The sequence below is a fragment of the Gavialis gangeticus genome, unplaced genomic scaffold (genome assembly GCF_001723915.1).
Source record: "Gavialis gangeticus isolate Ggan-Ray unplaced genomic scaffold, GavGan_comp1, whole genome shotgun sequence".
Classification (NCBI taxonomy): domain Eukaryota; kingdom Metazoa; phylum Chordata; order Crocodylia; family Gavialidae; genus Gavialis; species Gavialis gangeticus.
In genome coordinates, this window is record NW_017729000.1 from 22,597,830 (window position 1) to 22,612,717 (window position 14,888).

General features: G+C 46.8%; 1 protein-coding gene across 2 annotated transcripts in view; it reads right to left on the bottom strand.

Annotated features, from left to right (window-relative positions):
* ERGIC1 (endoplasmic reticulum-golgi intermediate compartment 1) overlaps positions 1–14,888 on the bottom strand; it is a 100,639-nt gene that overhangs the window by 42,275 nt on the left and 43,476 nt on the right. For both annotated transcript variants that reach the window (XM_019506410.1, XM_019506409.1), the window contains exon 3: positions 13,271–13,343. In XM_019506410.1, coding sequence (XP_019361955.1) covers positions 13,271–13,343 — 73 coding nt within the window. The remainder of the gene's footprint in view (positions 1–13,270; positions 13,344–14,888) is intronic.

Sequence of the window (14,888 nt, forward strand, 5' to 3'; positions counted from 1 at the left end):
ACGGTAGGACCCAGAGGGTGGTGGTAGACAGGAGCCAATCATCTTGGTGCGCTGTGATCAGTGGGGTCCCTCGAGGCTCTGTCCTAGGGCCTATACTGTTTAACATCTTCATCAATGATGTGGACATTGGTGTCAGAACCGGACTGACCAAGTTTGCCGATGACACCAAACTCTGGAATAAAGCATCCACACCTGAGGACAGGAGGGTGATCCAGGCGGATCTTGACAGGCTCACAAAATGGGTGGAAGAGAACCTGATGGTGTTCAACACTGAAAAATGCAAGGTTCTCCACCTTGGGAGGAAAAACGTGCAGCATGCTTATAGGCTCGGCAGTGCTACGCTGGTTAGCACTTCAGAAGAAAGGGACTTGGGGGTCACGATTGACCACAAGATGAACATGAACCTGCAATGTGATGCTGCGGCTAGTAAATCAAGCAAAACACTGGCTTGCATCCATAGATGCTTCTCAAGCAAATCCCAGGATGTCATTCTCCCCTTGTACTCAGCCTTGGTGAGGCCGCAGTTGGAGTACTGCGTCGTTTTGGGCTCCACAATTCAAAAAGGATGTGGAGAAGCTTGAGAGGGTGCAGAAGAGAGCCACGCGCATGATCAGAGGTCAGGAAAACAGACCTTATGATTAGAGGCTGAGCGCCATGGGGCTCTTCAGCCCTGAAAAGCGCAGGCTCAGGGGCGATCTGATGGCGACCTATAAATTTATCAGGGGTGTTCACCAGGATCTGGGGGAAGGTCTGTACCAGAGCGCCCCAAGGGATGACGAGATCAAACAGTCACTAACTCCACCGCGACTGATTCAAGCTGGACATAAGAAAGAACTTCTTCACTGTCCCAGCCCCCAAGGTTTGGAATAGACTGCTGCCAGAGGCAGTTCAAGCACCCACTTTGAACGCCTTCAAGACGCATTTGGATGCTTATCTTGCTGGGATCCTATGATCCCTGCTGACTTCCTGCCCCTGGGGTGGGGGGGCTGGACTTGATGATCCTCTGGGGTCCCTTCCAGCCCAAATGTCTATGAAATCAGAAAATTAATTCCCAGAAGATACTCTAGAAATTTGCAGGTAAAAGCAGAGCTCTGGTGTCATGATCCCTCCTTCCATCAGCTCACCCCAAGCCACTACTAGGGTAGAAATGGAACTAGCAGGTTCTTGCATTAGTGTCATAGGCGCCAACTTTTATTTTTGCTGGGAGGAGGGAGACTAAGCTGATGGACATGTTGAACAGCCCTCTTCTAGGGCGATCACCAGGGGTGCACCAATATATTGGTTGGCTATGAGATCGTCACCAATAAAAAGTAGAAAAAATGTTATCAGCTGTCAGCTTTTTTTGGTCATTGTAGTTGAGCATTACAGCTGTGTGCCCGGAGCACCCTGGCAAGTGTAGCCTGGTTCTTGTAGCCCACAGCCAGCCTGAGCCCAGGGCAGACTACAGGTCCCAGCAAGCAGCAGAAGTGGGAAGGGGCACTGGAGAGGGGTCACCGGGCACCATGCTCAGCAACAAAGGGACTGTTACTGGCTCCTGCTGCTGCTGCCATCACAACACCATGTGCACAGCAGAAGCCTGAGTGCCAGGGCTGCTGCCAAGATGTTGAGCTGTATGGACATGGGGTAAGGCACCTCGAGAGGGACATTATGCTCTGCGGGGCACTGGGCACCTTTGCAAAAGTGGCTTTTCCCCAGTGGCCTCAGGAGCTCAGCTGTGCAGAGCCCACTAACATTGAGCAGCAGCATGCTCTGGGGCTCCAAATGCACTTAGCACTGCTGTCCACATGAGGATCCACCCTGCCCACCTGGGATGGCAGCATGGGTTATGTGGGGAGCAGGGCTGCAGGGAGGAGCCATGGGTGAGGGGACGACATGCAGAAATCAGGTGGTCACCCCATCGAGAGCTGGAACAGGCAGGAAATGTGTGCATGTGTGTGTTATAAATGCAAACCAAACAAAAAAAGGTTTATTTATGTCAGTAGTTTAAAATGTTTTGCACTATTACTAAACATTGGCACTGCTACTAAACAAGATTTAAAAATCGGTGCATCCCTAGTGACTACCTTTTCAAAATGGAAAGGCAGAACACATGCCCCTTCCCCCCAATCCAGCCGCACAGCCAGAGCAAAACCTAGCGAGTCCATGAGGGGGGCCAGATGCAGGCTGTCAACTGTGGGCTATTGGGTCTCTGCCCTACTGCCCTCCCCATGGGAGCCCTGTGCCAGCCATGCCATCATGGTGAGCTGCCCCTTGCCTGGAAGCATCAGGGGGCACAACTCTGCACCACTGCCCCTGCTCCTGCTAGGTGGGCAGGAGGTGCCTTGCCATGATAACACAGCTGGCGCAGGGTTCCTGGGAAGACGGAAGCAGGGCAGGGAGCCCTGAGGCTGCAGCAGGCAGCCCACATCCACCCCTTTCCCATGCACAAATCTGGAACTCTGCTAGCTTGCAAGGAAAAACCCACCATTTCCTGCAATTTTTTGTGGTGAACAGAGAACCCAGATCCCTACACAATTCTGAGAATCCAGGACAAATGCTGTCCTGGAGCCATGCAGCCTGGGACTAGGACTTGATGTTCCCATTTGGGACTGTCCTACTCACTTAGGGACAGATGGGACCTTACCCTCTTCCTGAGAGACAGCAGGGCTCTCAGGGCCCCCATGCGCATGGCACCTATGGTTAGCGCCTTTCATTAAATGCACTCTGTGCTCAAGCATTATCCTTTCCTCAAGTGCCAAACAGTGGGATTTCATGGTGTTTCTCCAACCAATGAAAACTGGTGCACGTGTACTGGGAATAGTTTTGGAAATGCAGCCTCTAGCACTGGGTGCTAGAAGGATAAAGTGTGCCTCAAGAAGAAAGCAGTTGGCTTCCAAGCATACGGCTGCCCCTGTATGACAGACGATGGGAATATCCGAGTACTCCTGTGCCACCAATTAATCGCAGGGCTGAGACAGTCACAGGGGCAATATAATCTCAGGCAGAGGGAGTATTGCAAATACAGACAGACTGTTAGGCTCTTCAGAGATGGCTGCAGAATAAACCCACTCTACCCAAAGACACAAAGGGAGCACAACAGGTGTAACTTCAAGACAGGGGAAAAGGTTATCATTTTACTGGTTTCCACTAGGGACTACTATAGAGGTGCTTATAAAAGGAACCTATGAGAGCAGGTAGGTGAGTTACATGCCTTTCACCCCAAGGGTCTATAGTCAGTGTTTCAAGGAAAGAGTGAAGCAGTTTCCCTACCCAGCATGAGCTGTAGCCTACCCAGAAACAATCTGCTTTGTTTCTAGAAAGAGCCGTTTTCAAATACGTTGGATTCCTGGGTTATTGCTGGGATTCTTACTCACTCATTCCAGGTGCTCACATGCTTGCAGCATTGCACAGAAAGATGTCAGGGATTCTTTTGCTAAGGCTGCAGGTTGTGCAAGCAGCACACAGGGAGGGGGAGAGGGAGGATGCAGTAGCAGGGATTCAGCATCACACAGAGGTTTCACCTAAAGAAGCATGAGCTACTCCTCTATTTGTAGCCTTCAGACACTCCAGAGACAACAGCTTTGTTCCTACTCCATGACTTCAGCCTCTGCAAATTGTCTCACACCAATTACAGGTGTCATAAAGCCTGTGACCTTTGAATAACAGAAGTGATCTAATTCTTCTTCACTTCAATATCTTTCTGGTCCCATGCTTGCATAGTTTATTTGGTTCCTGTCTTCTTTGGCTTGGTTCCTGTTTTCTTTTCCTCCTTCACAGGAAACCAGCCTTTTGCTGCTTCTTTCACCCTCAAATTAACCTTACTGCTCATATACCACAGACTCTGTATCATCCCAGAATGACCTGAAAAAAGATAGATTGCATCCAGTGGGGCTCTATTTTGCTTTGTCTTGTATGGTTTTGGAGGGTCAGCTTCCCTCCTCCAGGTTCAAACAACATGTAAAGAAAGAGGCTGCCTCCTTTCAGAGCGGGATTTCAAAGCATCTAAAAAGATTTTCCATCCTGCCCAGGCAAATTCCTTTCACAGACCTCCTCAGACCTGCTTAGTGTTCAAGACATCATTTGAACTTACTGACTTTTGACAAAACAGCTGATGGTCTCCTGTCACCCCAGACCTATACCATGCTGAGGCCCCTATACCAACCCCTCTTCCTTCTGTTGACACAGGAAGGTAATATCACATCTTTCCAAGGAATGAGAAGTAAAACCAAAGATTTTTCTCATGTAAAATAAGCCAGATTTGCAGTATTGCTCTGCCATTGGTAGTTTCCTGCTGTGCCCCACATTTTGGTTGCTTCCTCATTTTTTAAAATGTCATTGCCCCAGTTTTGACCTTTGCTCAGTTGAGAGACATACAAAATGTGCTGCCCTATAAAGGAAGGAACTCTACTTCTCAGGGTGTTGAGAGAGGGGAGATAGACATTAAAGATGTCAACATCCACTTGAGTCAACTGCGGCGAATGACATGACACCACGATCTTCCGCTTCCTGCTAACCCACACACACGATGGGATGAATGGCATAATGCGTCGCAACCGTAAGGCCTTTCATTAGGTAATCTCAAGGCATTAGGCAAACATTAATTAAGATTCAACACCCCTGGGAGGTAGGCAGCTAAATATTACCTTCTTCCACACAAAAGTTGAGTGTATTGCTCAGTCAGTGAGAGAGTCAGGACTACAATCTTCGACTGTCATGCTGTTCCAGCTATTAAATCACACTCCCTCATCTAGTCCGTCTTGCTCCAGTGTTTCCACTCCCTCAATTGAACCAACAAGTGGAATTTTACCTGCAACTTGCTGACCTGAACTTGGACCAAAGGGTCAGAGTTCTAGCCTCTGTGCTTCCTTTGTACAGTTAGTCACGTAGTATATATGGGCACTGTTCACTTCAAGATGCTGCATCTTGTAGACAGACAAAAGATCTAGTGTCTCCAGTGAAAGTCTCATGGCCTGGGATAAAAGCAATGAATTTTCTGCTGAAGGTCACCATTTTATTACAGATGCACTACCCAAAGTCACTTCTTGTGCAATAGATTATGACCTTTCAAGTGGGAAAAGAGCCACTTCTATCAGTCAAAGGCAATTACTTCACAATGGTTCCTGGTACAGATACAAAAATACCTGCATGAATAAAAAGCATGGAAGTATTTGGTCAATAACTGATTTGCCATACTTATAAATGCCTTTGCCACATTCACAATGCAAACCTAGTGATATCCCAAACTGCACAACTGGCAATTAGTGACATGTCAGCTACATTAATTATAATTACTTCTTTCCTCTAATAGGGGAGTACTTGAAAATACTTTTATCAGTTCTACAGAGCATTAACTAGGTCATACTGTACAGGATTTCTCTCATCAGTTACGATTACAATATTCATACCCGTCTGAACCTGATCCAGGGTAATTAGAAAAAAGGATTAATTCTACCTTGGATGTGCAACGTAAGAGCAGGATGAGTTAGGGAGGCCGTTAAAAAGTTATGATGAGCGACTCCTGAAAACTCAACCTACTATTGATCCTGCCCAGGAAATGCCAGAGTCCTTTAACAGCTTTTATTTTCCCAACAGTTTGAGTCACTTGCTTAGTGGGACAGAGTGCATTTAGGACTGCCAACTTAGCAAAAGCCCAAATGTGGGACAATGACCTCCTTTTCTTTATCTTTCCTGTACCACAGAAAGAAGGTGCATCCTCAGCTTCTTGTATCCTGTATTTACAAGGACTCTCTAGGGCTGATGCAAACATCCCTTTAATTGGGCGAGGGGATATCACTGACCAATGTAAAAAGTGTTCTCTCTCTCACCAGCATCTAGAAATGCTGCTCCTGCCAGAGATTTAACCCTACACAGGAATCAAATCTGGATCTTCCACATGCCTATATAGAGCACTAGCCTCCAGGACCACCTAATGCATCCAGGAAATGAAAGATCAGGAGGTTTTTCAAGGTTTATCTACACAGGGAAGTTAGGCAGGAGAATATGAATTTATAGAACATTAGTCAACCCATGCCAACTGCCCTTGCAAATGCTCTTAGTGTGCACTAAGTTACTCTGCTTATCAAAGGCACTTTATTGTCAGACTCTAAAAGGGTATCTGGGCACTCAGGCTTGCCCTGAAGGAGATGGGAGTTTAGCTGCCTGTGAGCATGCAGGTGTTCCAACTCTTCTGCTATACTGTAATACTATGGGTCATCGTCCCACTCGCTTGCTTGCCTGCCACGTCTTTGACGAGTTGTTTCTCTTTGAAAGATTGGATGACTGGTTGGGAGAAGATCTTTCTGACTAGGTTCCAGTTCTTCCACAGGATTCCACCTGCCCTACACCCTGCCTCTTTTCTCTCGGGCCTGAGGTGAACAAAGCCCACGTGGTCTTGTGTGGGAGGCCTCTCTGGATTATATCTCTGGATTGTTCCGTGCCTCTCATGCATCATTCTCTGGTTCGTGTCCTGGTTCCTGTGAATTCTCTATCCATGGTTAAGTTACTTGTCTATTCACATGAATGGCCTTAATTATACTTTCTGCCTTAGTAGCCCCACGTCTTTCCTCATATATGGTGGGAACTTATTTAGACCAACTTATGAACCAAAAGAAGATAATAACTCCTTCAACCTTTCTTCAGGCTGTACAACTAAATCTACTTGATGCCCCTTGGATCCCAGGTATTGTGTCAGGGCATTCCCCAAATCCACCTCCCCTGGGTTTGACCTTCTTAGCCACAGTTAATTAACTTATTCAAATAAATGACAGGCCCTTTTACAATCCAGACCCAGCTGTGCCCCCAAGATTCCTAAATTAACCAGTTTCTTCTTTACTTTCCCCAGTAACCTCTGACAGGAAATGGCTTCATCCCTTTTCTTTTCCTTATTTTATACAGGGCTTGTCCTTAAGTTCTCTAGACCTTTGCCCACTGAGGTTTGTCTTTGAATGTCACTACCTCTGCATTCTGGGCTCCTTGTCCCCTCAACCTCTGTTGATTCCCCAAGAGACACCTCCCCCCTCTTGACCTCATGTCTAGAGCATTGCCAGCACAATTCTCTTTTTTCCTGGTGCTCACTTTACTTAGCTTTTCTTGTAGGGACAAGTGGCTCTTCTCTTGGACTCGTCCAGATCTCAGTGTTCCAAGAGGGTTTGGCAATGTGAATCATCTGTGTCACTGTTTGTCCAGCTCCCAAAGCTGCAGTGTTTCTCTGTTCCCAGGAGAATGCCAAAGGTCTTCTCAAGTGTCCCTTTTAAGTTCCCCGCTCTTCCCCCAGCCAATCAAAGCCAGCTCCCTGGGGCACACAGCTTGGTGCCTCTGGAGACCTGCTCTCCTCCCAGGTTCTCCCTGGATATTTTCCCAGGCACACCGGAGACATGCAGCTAAACCTGCTTGGGTGAATCCACTGCCAACACAGCTGGTCCTGCAGGTCATAGCAAGGGCTTGCCCACATCCCCTGCTACACTTTCAGGTCTGCCAGAAGTACTTCCAATCCACTTCCGGGTCCACTGCCGAGCATGCAGGGGACCTCCCCGTGCTCCTGTGGGACGCTCCATCTGCCCCACCACCTCAGCATTCACGAGCTGCACTTGGTACCTCAAGGTACGTAGAAAAAACATATGTCCGTCTATGGCCAAATCACTGATTCTCAACATCAGAATCAAATCTTCAGATTCGGCCAAATTGAATCGGGACAGCAATCTAAATCAGCGAATCCCCCAAATTCGGCCAAATCCAAATTGAATACTGCCTGCTTCACACACCCCTAGCTTCAATCACCCTCACATCTGCTGGGAGGACAACACAGCAGTACACAGGCAATCCAGGAAGTTTTTACAGTGTGTTGGGGCAACTTCCTGATGCAAGTGCTGGAGCAGCCAACTAGAGGCTGTGCTCTTCTTGACCTGCTGCTCACAAACAGGGATGAATTGGTGGGGAATGTACTAGCAGATGGTAGCTTGGGCAGCAGTAACCACAAGACGTTGAGTTCAGGATCCTAAGGAAAGGAAGGATGGAGAGCAGCACAGTAAGAACCCTGGACTTCATCAAAGCAGACTATGGCTCGCTCAGAGAACTCATGGTCCCCTGGGAAGTCAGTCTGCTGTGGATAGGAGTCCAGAAGACCTGGCCGTACTTTAAAGAAGTCTTACTGAGAGTGCAGGAACAAGCCATCCTGATGTGCAGGAAGACTAGCACGTATGGCAGAAGACCAGCTTGGCTTAATAGGAAACTCCTTCAGTAAACTAAATCACAAAAAAGAAGCTCATAAGAAGTGGAAACTTGGACAAACAATGAGAGAAGAGTATAAGATTACTGCTTGGCCATGCAGGGATAAAGTCAGGGAGGCCAAAGTACAGTTGGAGTTGCAGCTAGCAAGGGATATGGAGGGTTACAAGAAGGGTTTCTACAAGTATGTCAGTAACAAAAGGAAGATCCGGGAAAGCGTGGGTCCCTTACTGAATGTGGGAGGCAACCTACTGACAGAGGATGCAGAAAAGGCTGAAACACTCAGTGTCCTTTTCACCTTAGTCTTCATAGGCAATGTCCGCTCCCAGAGTACTGCACCTGGCAGCACAGTTTGGGGAGGAGGTGAGCAGCCAACAGTGGCAAAAGCACAGGTTAGAAACTATTTAGAAAAGCTGGACATATACAAGTCCATTGGACTAAACAGGATGTACCCGAGTGTGCTGAGGGAGTTGACTGATACGACTGCAGAGCTGCTGGTCATCATCTTTGAAAAAACTCATGGTGATTAGGAGAAGTCCTGGGATGACTGGAAAAGGGCAAACATAGTGCCCATATTTAAGAAAGAGAAAAAGGAAGATTCAGGGAACTACAGACTAGTCAGCCTCACCTCAGTCCCTGGAAAAATCAGGGAGAAGATCCTCAAAGGAATCAATTTCTAAGCACATGGAAGAGAAGGTGGTGATCAGAAATAGTCAGCATGGATTCACCAATGACTAGTCAAGTCATGCCTGACAAACTTGACTGCCTTCTATGAGATGACTGGCTCCGTGAATGCTGGGAGGCCAGTAGATGGGTATATCTTGATTTTAGCAAGGCTTTTGATATGGTCTCCCACAACATTCTTGCAGGCAAACTAAGGAAGTATGGTCTAGATAAATGGACTGTATGGTTGATAGAAAACTGGCTGAAGCTTTGGGCTCAGAGGATTAGTAACCAATGGCTCGATGTCTAGTTGGCACCTAATATAAAGTGGAGGGCCCCAGGGGTCAGTCCTGGGGCCAGTTTTGTTCAATATCTTCATTAATGACCTGTAAGATAGCATAGAGTGCACCCTCAGCAAGCTTGCAGATGATGCCAAGCTGGGGTGGGTAGTAGATACAATGGAGAGCAGGGCTAGGATTCAGAGGGACCTAGACAAGTTGGAGGACTGGGCCAAAAGAAATCCCATGAGGTTCAACAAGGACAAGTGCAAATTCCTGCACTTAGGATGGAACAATCCCACGCACCAGTACAGGCTGGAACCTGACTGGCTGGGCTGCAACTCTGCAGAAAGAGACCTGGGGGTTACAGTGGACAATAAGCTGAATATGAGCCAAGTGTACCCTTGTTGCAAAGAAGGCTAATGGCATACTGGGCTGCATTGGTAGGAGTGTTGCCAGCAGGGTAAGGGAAGTGATTATTCCCCTCTATTCAGCACTGGTGGGGCCACATCTGGAGTACTGTGTTCAGTTTTTGGGCCCCCCACTACAGAACGGATGTGGACAAATTGGAGAGAGTCCAGCAGTGGGCAACAGAAACGGTTTGGGAGCTGGGGCACATGGCTTATGAGGAAAGACTAAGAGAACTGGACTTATTTAGTCTAGAGAAGAGAAGACTGGGAAGGGATTTAATAGCAGCCTTCGACTACCTGAAGTAGGGGTCAAAAGAGGATGGAGCTAAACTGTTCTCAGTAGTGGCAGAGGACAAAACAAGGAGCAAAGGTCTCAAGTTGCAGCAAGGGAATTTTAGGTTAGATATTAGGAAGAATCTTCTCATTAGGAGAGTAGTAAAACACTGGAACAGGTTTACCCAGAGAGGTTGTGGAATCTCCATCTTTGGAGGCTTTTAGGACCTGGCTAGACAAAGTCTTGGCTGGGATGATCTAGTTGGCGATGGTCCTGCTTTGAGCAGGGGGCTGGACTAGATGACCTCCTGAGGTACCTTCCAACCTTAATTTTGTATAATTCTAAAACAAGTTACCAGTCAGAACTAGGCAAGTATTCCACTGGCTTCAAAATTCCTGCTAACTTGCCTTCAAGCAGGCTCTCTTTTCATCTACATCCACATATAACAAGGTGAACACTAACACATAACAGGTTATGCATTAATATGTGTTTCCTGGTATGCCTCTGACTGTGCAGCACAAAGCCAAATTCTCTGGCTCTCTCACAGCCACCCAAATTGTTCAGATATCCCTGTGCAACCTTATTTTGCAAAGGGCATTGCTGCTTTAAGAACTGCACAAGAGAAAACAAGCTGATGTAAAGCAAGCTAACTTAACCCATGTATCTACACATGCTGGTTAGTCATAAAAAATAAAGACAACCACCAATATGAAATTTCAAGCAGGGACAGAGATGTGATTTGGGAGATTCCTGTTATAGAGAGATAAGCCAAATAGGTAATGAAATCCGGGGGAAATTTGCTAATAAATAATTCTTTACATGTTCAAACATCTTACAATCCACAAAGTCTCCAAACATCCCTAAGAGGTAGGGCATTATTGCATCCAGCTTACAGAAAGCAATGTGGAAAAAGCAGCAAGTGATTTGCCCAAAAATTACACAGAGCTAGAAGTTGGACACAGTGTTCTCCATCTTCCCAGACCCGTATTCCAAACCGGACCTTATCGTGCATCCACAGGTGCATCTCGAGTAAAGCCAAGGAGGTGATCCTCCCCCTCTATGCGATGCTGGTCAGGCCACAGCTGGAGTATTGTGTCCAGTTCTGTGCGCCCCATTTCAAGAGGGACAATATGGAGAGGGTCCAGAGGAGGGCCACCCGCATGATCCGGGGACAACAGGGCAGACCCTACAGTGAGACACTGCGGGACCTGAACCTATTCAGCCTCCACAAGAGAAGGCTGAGGGGGGACCTGGTGACCGTCTATAAACTCACTAGGGGGGACCAGAAGGGTTTGGGGGAGACGCTGTTTCCCCTAGCGCCCGCTGGCATAACAAGGAGTAATGGGCACAAGTTGATGGAGAGGAGGTATAGATTGGACATCCGCAAGAACTACTTCACAGTTAGGGCGGCTAGGAGCTGGAACCAACTTCCAAGGGAAGTGGTGCTGGCCCCTACCCTGGGGATCTTTAAGAAGAGGCTGGATGCCTACCTGGCTGGACTCATTTGAGTCCCGTTTTTGTTTTGGGGTTTTGTTGTTCTCCCGCCCTGGCGGGGGGTCGGGCTAAAAGATCTACTAGGTCCCTTCCGACCCTAAATCTATGAAACTATGAAACACTAGACTACACTGCCTTTCCCCCATTCCCCACCCCCACCACCAACTTGCTCCATTTCCTTGTCCAAGGTCAAGGTCGATGTTATTTACTGCCCCTGGAATCTGTAATTTTCTGAAATCAGACAAGAAGTATCAAAGATATTTCTTTGATATTTGCAATACAGGATCTTTGAAATATGGGGTCAGAAGTGAGTAGTACTGTGGATGTAGTACTCTCTCTCTGTTTGCAGAAGAGAATCCTGAAGATGTAGCTCTAGAGAGATCCTGAGTATTTCACCGAGTGGGAGCAGGTACTACTCCCTAGTAGCTCTAGGGACATCCTGAGTATTTCACTGAGTGACAGAGTGATGGTGTTGAATCAAAGTTAGAGAGTGAGCTAGAGAGGAAACAGAAGACACCCTACATGTAGTAAGCAAGGAAGACATGTTAGAAATTTACAATCAGTATTTCAGTGCTGTCTTTGCCATCCAAGGTTTCCTTTGGGATAAAGTCCTCACACTAAGACAGTCACCTAAAAACATAGTGCTATAGGGGAAATGCACACTACCACAAATTCCTCAAAGCCTGCCACACTGTGCAAGTAAAATGTGGCTAATGAATCTCATCCATTTTTTAACTTTCCCACAGGCCCAACTGGGCTCGTCTCATTAAAATGTTGTTTCTCCAGTGGAAATTCCACAATGCCTAACTCCCCAGGAATTCAATACCCCAGACACCACAGTGAGCTCAGTGTGACACTCACAGGATGACAGGGAATGACTCCTGGCACCCGTGTTACTAAAGAAAGTTTATTTTAGTATAGCAGGAACACAAGAACAGGAAGAGATGACTGAGGTATTAAAGCACTCAGCCTGCGTACAATTTTTATAAAGGAAGTCGTTCCTCTTATGCTCAGCGCAAGGTCCCAAGAGATCACCTAAGGAGAAATTCTCTTCAGAAAAACAAAAGTTGTTAACTACATTTCCAAATAAGGCTTGCTGAGCAAAGAAAAGGAGAAAGGTTTCAAATCTCCAGCCATCAACATATCACATTTGTGAATACTAAATTCTAAATATTTGCTAAAGACTACTTGTACTGCCATATTCCCTTTCTTCAAAAAAGCAATTTCAAATCCTTTACAAAGGCAAGCAAAGTATTACCCCCATTTCATATATGGGGAAACAAGTGGAAAGAAGGCATTTTGCTAATGGTAACACCAAGCACATTAATTTGGGAGTCTTGGCTCCAGCCACTTGCCACCACCATGTTTAACTACATGGGACTTCACTGGGGTGAGCATCACTTTTCCAGAATCACCTCAAAATAAAGATGAACAAAGCCAGGTTCTGTCCCAAGCACAGGGCCAGGGTGATGGGAAACGAGTCTTAGCATATGACAAGACAGACTATCTATAACTTCATTTACAGCTGGCTTTTTTAAAATTATTATTTTAAGCATTTGCACTACCTTTCCTCCTGATCATTAAATACTATGAAAAGGCCAGATTGATGTAAAACCTCCAATCAGCCTGAAATATCGACCATGTTCAATACGTAAAAGCAGTATAGAGCTGACACAGGAGTAAACAGGACACAAGCAGCATTCCATGGAGAAAATAAAATGTAGTTCTTCATTTCTAAGGTAAGTGTTAACTTAAAAAAAGATGAGGGAATACTGGAAACTGTGGTTTCAGCAAGAAGGAAAAGTCCAAATGCCATTGAACAACTAGTTGGGGTAATGTAAGTACAGGCACATGAATCCAAGGCCAGTGTGACACCCTGGCTAAAGCAGCACATAAAAAAGGAGAGAAAAGCAAAAACTCCTCAAATACTTTCAAAGGTTTTTACTTACATTTCAGTGGCTATGAATCCGGTGAGCTCAGACAGGAAGAGAAACAGTATGAAGAGACAGCAGCAAACAGAGACTGGAAGAGACCCAGGTGTGGAAAAAGGTTAGTTTAACTCTGCACAAGATTTTGGTTGGTTTTCAAACACACCAGGATTTCCCCAACACCATTCTGTCCCCCAAGACAACCTGGGAGCTACATTTTCCTTTTTCTTCTTTTCCCACAGCAACAATAATTCATACTAGGCCACTGGAGTCTGGTGACAGAACTGAGACGAACTGACAGCCTGAAATTTTAAGCTGGATATAGCTGTAGGTGCCTGCTTGGTCTCATTCCTGGGGTCACCTTCTTACCCAAGCTGCAATTGCCCTGCCCCTTTGACTCTCACCTTCTCCATCCTCCACCCCTCACTTCTTCTGGCCAGTTTCCTCAATGAACATGACTTCTACAGAGCCCCAGCCAACAGCATTCTGCAGTCAGTAAGGGTACATGGGTCTCCTAAAAGGACAGGAAGGATAAGCCTCTCCCCACACCAATACCATACTACATAATTGGCCAAGCACATTACAGAGATATGGAAGAGTTTTGCCTTTCTGTAAAATACTACGTCACTGTCAGAGGTAGGTTTGCAGATCAAATGGACCACTGGCTTTAGACAGCATGCTGTGGAGTTGGCAATGCCCAATGAGACAGGCCTGAGACGTGCATTTATGTAAGCACCCCCATCGCCAGATGCTTCAGCTCTAGTGATGAAAGATTTCCAGTGACCCAGAGAACAAGATTCCTATGGCGACTGACAGCAAACCTCCATGTCTTCTCCTTGAGCCAGCTCACCTCGAGTATGTTCAAGGATAGAAGACAGGAACTCCGTGAGCTTTCATGCTATTATTTACTCTTCACCAGGAACCCGCTCAGTACACTGTGTAAGTGCTCGGGTTCATAAAATCATCATGAGGTCACAGTGAGGGGGGTGGGAGGAAGAGATGAGGTGAAGTGTTAGAAAGGCTGTAAACACTTAACTAAGGATGGTTACAAGGCAAGGCTTTGGCAACTGAGGGGTCCAGGCTGGAATTCACATTCGTATTAAAAAACAAATAGACATTCTGACTCCAGAGTGAATCACCATAAAGCCAAAGCTAGGAAATAGCACACAATTCCCAAGGTCATGACGACAGGCATATGACCCTGGCTCACCCACTCGTCAGTCCCACTTCCAAGGCATTTCCAGCAGTGACGTGGAAATGACCACCTCACCACAATCCGAGTAAGGAGCATGGTCAGCTACACTGGGGAAGGAGGGGCTCATTTCCTCTAAATTATTCCATGTGATCAATGCAACTTGAATTCCCAGGAATCAAAGTGATACTGTTCCCGTCAAAAACAAAGACATTTGGAGGCAAGGAGAGGAAGGGCATAGCCAAGGGCAATGCCAAGATGGATACCAAAAACAGCCCAAAGTTTTGTGCCTTATTCTTCCAGGCAGTAGCAATGTGCACCCCGAGAGCACTAGTGCACCCACTAACTGGCCACGCTTGCCGCTTAGGCAGAGGGCAGGGGGGGAAGGTGGGAGTGCCAGTGCCCCCCCCCCCCCCGGAAGCCCACACAAGGGGGGGGGGCACCATG